Source organism: Tachysurus vachellii, chromosome 5, assembly GCF_030014155.1.
Source record: "Tachysurus vachellii isolate PV-2020 chromosome 5, HZAU_Pvac_v1, whole genome shotgun sequence".
In the NCBI taxonomy this organism is placed as follows: Eukaryota; Metazoa; Chordata; class Actinopteri; order Siluriformes; family Bagridae; genus Tachysurus; species Tachysurus vachellii.
This window is the reverse complement of record NC_083464.1, coordinates 1,262,501-1,272,500: the sequence shown is the minus strand read 5'-3', so window position 1 is coordinate 1,272,500 and position 10,000 is coordinate 1,262,501. Positions and strand designations below refer to the sequence as shown.

Below are 10,000 nucleotides of genomic sequence, written 5' to 3'. Positions count from 1 at the left end.
AGCACGTTCTCCTCACACCTCCAGGGTTGGGGGTTCGATTCCCGCCTCCACCTTGTGTGTGTGGAGTTTGCATGTTCTCCCCGTGCCTCAGGGGTTTCCTCCGGGTACTCTGGTTTCCTCCCCCGGTCCAAAGACATGCATGGTAGGTTGATTGGCATCTCTGGAAAATTGTCCGTAGTGTGTGATTGTGTGAGTGAATGAGAGTGTGTGTGTGTGTGTGTGCCCTGTGATGGGTTGGCACTCCGTCCAGGGTGTATCCTGCCTTGATACCCGATGACGCCTGAGACCCGAGGTAGTTCGGATAAGCGGTAGAAGATGAGTGAGTGAGTGAGATATTAAAGCTAAAGTGTGTTTGTGTGTGCGTGTGTGTGTGCCTGTGTGTGTGTGCCTGTGTGTGTGTGTGTGTGTGTGTGTGTGTGTGTGTGTGTGTGTGTTCCAGCTGACAGACCCAGAGTTAATCAGTAAGTGCGTAGCAGAGTGTGAGGCTCGGATCGAGCTTGGTGAGTGATGATGCACTGCTGTCTTTTTACAGTAACTGATCATAACATCATTTTATTTCCATCTATTTATTTAGATCTCAAAAATGTTTATTTCAAAATATTTTTATTTAATTTTTACTGGATATTGATTCTATTTTAATCAACTTAGATAGATCTATTTACACCACAGTGAATTCTCTCTAACAGCAGCTCTGACTGTAGATCAGATTTATATTAATGTACTCACTCTGATACACTATCGTTTCCATAGTAACAGCTCATTCACAGGGACGTGTACAGCTCACACTTCACTGATAATAAACAGGTTAAAAAAAATTTTTTTTGTTGATATGATGAGAAGATCAATACAGAGAAGTGTGTACGATGTAGTAAAGGAGTCTCCAGTGTGAGCTCTGTGTCTCAGTCAGAGGTGAAGCTGGAGCTTGAAGTTCTCCACATCTTCAGGACAGAGGAGTTTACACTTCTTTGTGTTTCTCAGTAACAAGCTGAGATTTTTCTCTTATTAACTTATTTCCTGAACGTTAAATGTAACTCTAATTGGATAAAATGTATTGTAGTATAAGTTAATAAACAGAACACTTCATCACACCACATCATCACTCAATACTTCAGTACAGCAGCAGAACACAGTGTTTATTACATAACGTCTAATCATGGCTGAGTGATTAGTTATCATGTGGTCTAACAGTCATATGGTTCTGTCTGATCTTATTTCATATAAATACACACAGATTTGGACTTTTAGACACTTAAATACATTTAGGCGTGAAGAGTTTCTAACCTCCTGTGTGTTCATTATAGGTCTGCATTACAGAAATCCATATCCCAGACCTGTGAGTTAATCTACAACAACTATAACAACAACAATAACAACAACAACAATAATAACAGTAACAATAATATTATTTTCCTCTCTGTAGTCGTATCTTCCTCCGATGGGTTTGGCCACTCAGAAAGGCAGTAAGCTTCGAGGACAGCAACGACTCAGGAAACAAGCCAAGCCTGTTTATTTACAGTCCCACCATGAGACATAACACACACACACACACTGTCATGTTGTGTTAACTGATTGTGTATATACTGCTATGTTAAATAAAAAGTGTTTCTAGTGTTGAATGTAACTGAAATCACTGAAGTGTGTTTATGGTGAATGTGACATAAATGAAAGAAATGGTGAAGTGATGATTATTAAAAGCTGAAAGTCAGCCATGATGTTCATGTGCAGTCTGATGCAGTCTGATGCAGTCTGATCAGATGGTGAGTGGAGCTGAGTGGGTGAAACTGAAGCTGGTGGGTTGGATGATACGGTCTCGATACAGCGTGGGACTAGATTTAATTTAAATGTCAGTATAAAGTCAGGGGTGTGTTTACTTTAATGACTGTCATTCACTCTGCACCCACCTGCCTACGTTCTCACACACCACATCACACACCACACCACATCACATATCACATCACATCACACATCACATCACACACCACATCACATCACACACCACACCACATCACATATCACATCACACACCACATCACACACCACACCACATCACATCACACATCACATATCACATCACATCACACACCACACCACATCACATCACATATCACATCACATCACATCACACACCACATCACATCACACATCACACCACATCACACACCACACCACATCACATCACATCACATATCACATCACATCACACACCACACCACATCACACACCACATCACATCACATCACACATCACATATCACATCACACACCACACCACATCACACACCACATCACATCACACACCACACCACATCACATCACACATCACATATCACATCACATCACACACCACACCACATCACATATCACATCACATCACATCACATCACACACCACACCACATCACACACCACATCACATCACACACCACATCACATCACACATCACATCACATCACACATTACACACCACATCACACACCACACATCACATCACACACCACATCACACATCACATTACACACCACATCACATCACACATTACACACCACATCACATCACACCACATCACACACCACACCACATCACATCACATCACATATCACATCACACACCACACCACATCACATCACATCACACACCACATCACATCACACATCACATCACACACCACATCACATCACACATCACATCACACATTACACACCACATCACACACCACACATCACATCACACACCACATCACATCACACATCACATCACATCACACACCACATCACATCACACATCACATCACACATTACACACCACATCACATCACACATCACATCACACACCACATCACATCACACACCACACCACATCACATCACATATCACATCACACATCACATCACACATCACACCACATCACACACCACACCACATCACACCACATCACATCACATCACATCACACACCACATCACATCACACATCACACCACATCACACACCACACCACATCACATCACACATCACATCACATATCACACCACATCACACACCACACCACATCACATCACACATCACATCACATATCACATCACATCACACACCACATCACATCACACACCACATCACATCACACATCACATCACATCACACACCACATCACACATCACATCACATCACACATCACATCACACACCACACATCACATCACACACCACACATCACATCACACACCACATCACACACCACATCACACACCACATTACACACCACATCACATCACACATTACACATCACATCACATATCACACCACATCACACACCACACCACATCACATCACACATCACACATCACATCACATCACATCACATCACACACCACATCACACACCACATCACATCACACACTACAGCACATCACACACCACATCACACATCACATCACACACCGCATCACACATCACATCACACACCACACCACATCACACCACACATCACACACCACACCACATCAAACACCATATCACACCACCCTACGCTGCCTCCACTGTCTCCCTGTATCTGCTGCATCAGAATATAAAGAGTGATTCTTGTCTACAAAATAAAATGGTAAATGACAAAATAAAATGATCTGACTTCTCTGTACAGGTCACAATAATGACAGAATGACACAATAATTAATCTTTAATTATCCTAAACAAACACTCGTGCACTCATCTGTAAACATAAAATACACTTATAGTTAAAATGACAGTTTCTTACATTTACCAATTTAAATGCAGTTGTTCATATAGAAATAGATGCTATTGGTTGTTGATTATACACTTAGATGGATGTAGCTTTAGCTGATGATTAACCATTAATACATTATTATGGAACTGAAGCTAATTTAGCTAAAGTCAGTTGTTTATTAATCAAATCTACATTTAGAAGAAAGCAGTTAAAATTCTCACATATAACTGAATTTGGGTGAAACCCACTACAGCTGTGAGTATTTAACACAAGCAGAAAGATGTTTGAGGTGAAAACTACAGTCTGATTAATGCAGCTCCACAGAGTTTAGAGAGGAACATCGCCTCTGTAGTTAAAATAAAATTCTCTCAGTACAGCTAACAGCCCCAGAACTGGCTCATTATTATTATTATTATTATTATTATTATTATTATTATTATTATTATTATTATTATTATTATTATTATTGCTCGTCAGACTCATCAGGAGCCTAATACATAAATTAACCCTAGAGTGAGCTACCAGCAGGGGGCGTTTCTGGTCATGGGATGTGTTTATTATCAAGCTTTCTGTGTCTGTGACTTTATCAGTTGTCTTTGTCTGTTTGTCTTTTATACATTGAACCTAAACTATTTTAAGCTGTTACAGTAATGTTATAAATTCTAGTCAGATAAATAAGTTATTATAACAGTTATTATAAATTGGAGTCAAATGTTCAATTGAAGTTAAAAGACAAAACTTTGTCTGGACCAATTTCCACCTTGATCACTGGAGAGCAGCAGACTGAGATAAGAACATTTTCTTATAGTTGTACAGTTATAGTTCTACTTCATTTCCAACAGTGCATTGCACTCAAGCTGAGATGAAATGATGGAGCTCTTGCTTCGGGGAATATCATGAAGTATCTTACATCACAAGCCAATCATTAACAAGCCAATCATTTAATCATTTATTTAAAAAAAAATCTTTACACACACACACACACACACACACATGCACACACGATTGGCTTCCATGCAATAAAGATTTTGGACCTCCACTGAGATAAGGCCAACTCTGTGAGGATCTTGAGGCATCTAGAGATGTTCCAGCTCCAGTTAGACTCTGTTATACTAAAGAGGAGATGTGAACTCCATGTGATCTTTGAGGACAACAATCTCCTCATCAACACAACATTTATCAGACTGTATATTTATAATCACACCCCCAGTGTCACCCAGATGAGGATGAGGTTCCCCTTTGTGTCTGGTTCCTCTCAAGGTTTCTTCCTTTACCATCTAAGGGAGTTTTTCCTCCCCACAGTCACCTGAGTCACCTCAGACTTGTTCATTGGGGATAAATACATACACATTTAAATATATCTAATATTAATCTGGAATTTTGTATTATATTAATCTTTATTTATTATTCTTTATATTAACCTTTTGTTCTATGTTTATGTTCTGTAAAGCTGCTTTGTGACAACGTCAATTGTTAAAAGTGCTATACAAATAAACTTGAACTGAACTGAACACACACACACACACACACAAACACAGAGCAGGACACATATTTAAATATTAAAACAAATATTAAACTTTAAGTCAAGATTATACAGTGAAGATAATCACAGAGGTCTGCTGTACTGGATCTTTAGCTACATGTTTGTGTCACCTAGAAATCATGGAATAGTTTCATGTGTTTTTTTCTCTGATGATTATCACCTTCTCTTTTTATCCTGTCATGATATAACTGTGATGAGACATAACAGGGGAATTCTCTCTGTTTCTACAGTTTAACAAACTGCTCTAACTTTAAATCCCAAATGTCTTGTTAATATTGCAGTCTTTGTGATTGACTGGATCACTGAAATAAATAATGACCTTTAATAATAATAAATAATAACCTCTTACATATCAAACAGAATTGCAAGAGAAATGTTTAATACCTCTGCGTAAGCTGAGTGCCCCCGGTGTCACCGACAATGAATTACACTCACTCAGTGATACATGTACTGTACAGATTGCCGGTTTATTGTCATGAGCACAGTGAAAACACAGCAGTTCAGACTATACAATAACATTCGTACTGCAAGTCTCCTTATCACAAAATAACAAATAATGTGACGTCGCCCGGTATGGCGCAACCGGGGCCCCACCCTGGAGCCAGGCACCGGGTTGGGGCTCGCATGCGAGCGTCTGGTGGCCGCGTCTCCTGCAGGTGGTGGGCCCACCGGAGATCGGCCCCACGTCGCTCCTTCAGGCTGAGCCCAGCCGGGCCCCGTGAGGCCGATTTCCGGTGGGCCCACCACCTGCAGGAGGAACCATAAGGGGCCGGTGCATTATGGAATGGGTGGCAGTCGAAGGGCTTCGGCGACCCAATCCCTGGACACAGAATCTGGCTCTAGGGACATGGAATGTCACTTCGCTGGGGGGGGGAAGGAGCCTGAGCTGGTGCGGAAGGTTGACAGATACCGACTAGAGATATTTGGGCTCCCCTCCATGCACAGCTTGGGCTCTGGAACCCAACTCATCGAGAGAGGCTGGACTCTATACTACTCTTTAGTTGCCCGCGGTGAGAGGCGGCGGGCTGGTGTGGGCTTGCTCATAGCCCCCCAGCTCAGCCGCCATGTGTTGGAGTTCACCCCGGTGAACGAGAGGGTAGTTTCCATGCGCCTTCGGGTCGGGGAGAGGTCTCTCACTGTTATTTGTGCTTATGGGCCAAATGGCAGTGTAGAGTACCCGATCTTCTTGGTGTCTCTGGGAGGGGTGCTAGAAAGTGCTCCGACCAGGGACTCCGTCGTTCTACTGGGGGACTTCAACACTCACGTGGGCAGCGACAGTGACACCTGGAGGGGCGTGATTGGGAGGAACGGCCCCAGACCTGAACCCGAGTGGTGTTCTGTTATTGGACTTCTGTGCTAGTCACAGTTTGTCCATAACAAACACCATGTTCAAGCATAAGGGTGTCCATCAGTGCACGTTACACCAGGACACCCTAGGTCGGAGGTCGATGATCGACTTTGTGGTTGTTTCATCTGACCTCCGGCCGTATGTCTTGGACACCCGGGTAAAGAGAGGGGTGGAGCTGTCAACTGATCACCACCTGGTGGTGAGTTGGATCCGATGGCAGGGGAAGTTGGTCAGACTTGGCAGACCCAAACGTACTGTGAGGGTCTGCTGGGAATGTTTGGCAGAGCCTCCGGTCAGAGAGATCTTCAACTGCCACCTCCGGCAGAGCTTCAACCAGATCCCGAGGGAGGTTGGAGACATTGAGTCCGAGTGGACCATGTTCTCCACCTCCATTGTCAATGCGGCCACTCGGAGCTGTGGCCATAAGGTCTCCGGTGCCTGTCGTGGACCCCGGAAGTAAGGGATGCCGTCAAGCTGAAGAAGGAGTCCTATCGAGCCTGCTTGGCTTGGGGGACTCTGGAGGCAGCTGATAGGTACCAGAGGGCCAAGCTGGGAGGAGTTCAGTGAGGCCAAGGAGAAGGACTATTGGTCGGCCTCGAAGAAATTCTGGCAAACCGTCTGGTGCCTCGGGAGGGGGAAGCAGTGCCCTGCACACACTGTTTACAGTGGGAGTGGGAATCTGCTGACTTCGACTGGGGACATTCTCGGACTGTTTGTCATCTGTGTCTCACCTGTTTGTCCTCAGTCTCTCTCCTGTTTGTCATCGGTCTCTCTCCTGTTTGTCCTTGGTCTCTCCTGTTTGTCTGCGTCTCTCTCCTGTTTGTCATCGGTCTCTCTCCTGTTTGTCATCAGTCTCTCCTGTTTGTCCGCGTCTCTCTCCTGTTTGTCATCAGTCTCTCCTGTTTGTCCGTGTCTCTCTCCTGTTTGTCATCAGTCTCTCCTGTTTGTCCGCGTCTCTCTCCTGTTTGTCATCAGTCTCTCTCCTGTTTGTCCTTGGTCTCTCATGTATGTCCTTGGTTTCTCCTGTTTGTCCTCGGTCTCTCTCCTGTTTGTCATCAGTCTCTCTCCTGTTTGTCCTTGGTCTCTCGTGTTTGTCCTTGGTCTCTCCTGTTTGTCCTCGGTCTCTCTCCTGTTTGTCATCTGTTTCTCTCCTGTTTGTCATCTGTCTCTCTCCTGTTTGTCATTGGTCTCTCTCCTGTTTGTCATCTGTGTCTCTACTGTTTGTCCTCGGTCTCTCTCCTGTTTGTCCTCGGTTTCTCTCCTGTAGTATCTCCCTGACAGCAGAGGTGTGAAGTGACCGTGTTGTGGATGTGGTTTGTCCTTGATAAAGTTGTGGAACCCCCTAATGACCCTGGTGATGTAAACGTGACTGGATGACAGTCTGTCAGGTAGGTCACAGTGTTTTCTTTGGTATGGTGATGATGGTGGTGGACCTAAATCTGGTGGCACTGAGATGACCGAGATGTCCGTAAACTTTAAGTGCCCACCTGAGGACATTATCTGGACACCTGCCTCCCATTGGTTTGTTCTCCTCAGAGCCATGTGGTGTATCCAGTATGCCTTCTGAGGGCAGAATCCTATGACATAATACTGAGGACCTTGAAGTGGGTATAGAACTCATTCAGCTCATCTGGGATTGTGGTTATGGCTGACTCCCTGTGTGTGTGTGTGTGTGTGTGTGTGTGTGTGTGTGTGTGTGTGTGTGTGTGTGTGTGTGTGTGTGTGTGTGTGTGTGTGCATGTGTGTGTGTGTCAAGTCAAGTCAAGTCAAGTCAAGTCAAGAAGCTTTTATTGTCATTACAACCATATATAGCTGTTACAGTACACAGTGAAATTTCACAACGTTTCCCCAGGATCAGGGAGTTACATAAAACAAAGACAGAGCTATAAGGACTTAGTAAGTTAGTCCTAGATACATAAAGTGTATCTGTGTAACCTGGTGTACACAGTGTAGGACAAGACAAACAAGACAGACAACACAATACAGACAAGATAGTGCAGACAAATATTACAAGACAATACACAAAAGACAATAAACAGAAACAGCGCCAGTGTAAATTCTGTGTGTTCAACAATATTGCGTGTGCAGAAATACTGTAATGAACACAGTGTTATAGCAACATGAGATGAGATAACATGAGATAATGTAAAGTTTTGTGCAAAACAGCAAACAACTGAAATGTCAGACAGAATGTGCAAAGAGCAAAAAAGTGTGCAATAACAGCATGTAAACAGGTTGATGGATGTATATTGGAAGTTTGTGTATTTGGTGTAGGTCTGTGCAGTCCATACAGTTGATGTGTGTGTGTGTGTGTGTGTGTGTGTGTGTATGTATGTGTGTGAATGTTGTGCTCAATACAGTTCAGTTCAGTTATTGAGGAGTTTGATGGCTTGTGGAAAGAAACTGTTACACAGTCTGGTGGTGAGGGCTGAATGCTTCGGTACCTTTTTCCAGATGGCAGGAGGGTGAAGAGTGTGTGTGAGGGGTGTGTGGGGTGAAGAGTGTGTGTGAGGAGTGTGTGTGGGGTGAAGAGTGTGTGTGAGTGTGAGGTCCACAATGCTGTTGGCTTTGTGGATGCAGTGTGTTGTGTAAATGTCCATGATAGAAGAAAGAGAGACTCCAATGATCTTCTCAGCTGTCCTCACTATCCGCTGCAGGGTCTTGTGTTCCAAGATGTGCAGTTCCAAAACCAGACAGTGATGCAGCTGCTCAGAATGATCTCAATGGTCCCTCTGTAGAACATGGTCATTATGGGGGGAGAGAGATGTGCCTTTTTCAGCCTTTGTAATAAATAGAGATGCTGCTGGGCTTTCTTGTTGATGGAGCTGGTGTCATTCAGGACATCTGGGAGGGAGGCGTCGCTATCACAGGCAGGTGAAACAGTCTTGTAGTTCGTGATCACCTGTATGCCCTGCCACATGAGCCGGGTGTCTCCGCTGTCCTGGAAGAGGCTGTGGATTGTCTGGGCATGTGCGTGCTTTGCCTCTCTGATGGCTCAGGACAGTTTGGCCCTTGCTGTTCTTAGGGCCGCCCTGTCCCCTGTTCTGAAGGCTAGGTCTCTAGTCCTCAGCAGCGCACACACTTTAGAAGTCATCCACGGCTTCTGGTTGGAGCGCGTGGTGACGGTCTTGGAGACGGTCACGTCATCAATGCACTTGCTGATGTAGCTGGTCACTGATGCCGTGTACTCCTCCAAGTTGATGGAGTCACTGTTGGTTGCAGCCTCCCTGATGTTCCAGTCAGTGCACTCACAGCAGTCCTGAAGAGCAGAGGTGGTTTTCACCTGCTTCTGAACCGGTTTAGAGTCTGATGAGTGGTCTGTATTCTGGAATTAGCGTAACAGAGATGTGGGCTGAGTAGCCGAGGTGGGGGCGGGGCTCCGCACTATACGCGC

General features: G+C 44.4%; 1 protein-coding gene across 2 annotated transcripts in view; it reads left to right on the top strand.

Annotated features, from left to right (window-relative positions):
- Positions 1 to 1,621, top strand: part of lyrm1 (LYR motif containing 1) — a 3,218-nt gene extending 1,597 nt beyond the window's left edge. For both annotated transcript variants that reach the window (XM_060869151.1, XM_060869150.1), the window contains exons 3-5: positions 440 to 500; positions 1,302 to 1,333; positions 1,421 to 1,621. In XM_060869151.1, the coding sequence (XP_060725134.1) occupies positions 440 to 500; positions 1,302 to 1,333; positions 1,421 to 1,534 (207 nt within the window). In that variant the 3' untranslated portion in view covers positions 1,535 to 1,621. The remainder of the gene's footprint in view (positions 1 to 439; positions 501 to 1,301; positions 1,334 to 1,420) is intronic.
- The last annotated feature ends 8,379 nt before the right edge of the window (positions 1,622 to 10,000 follow it).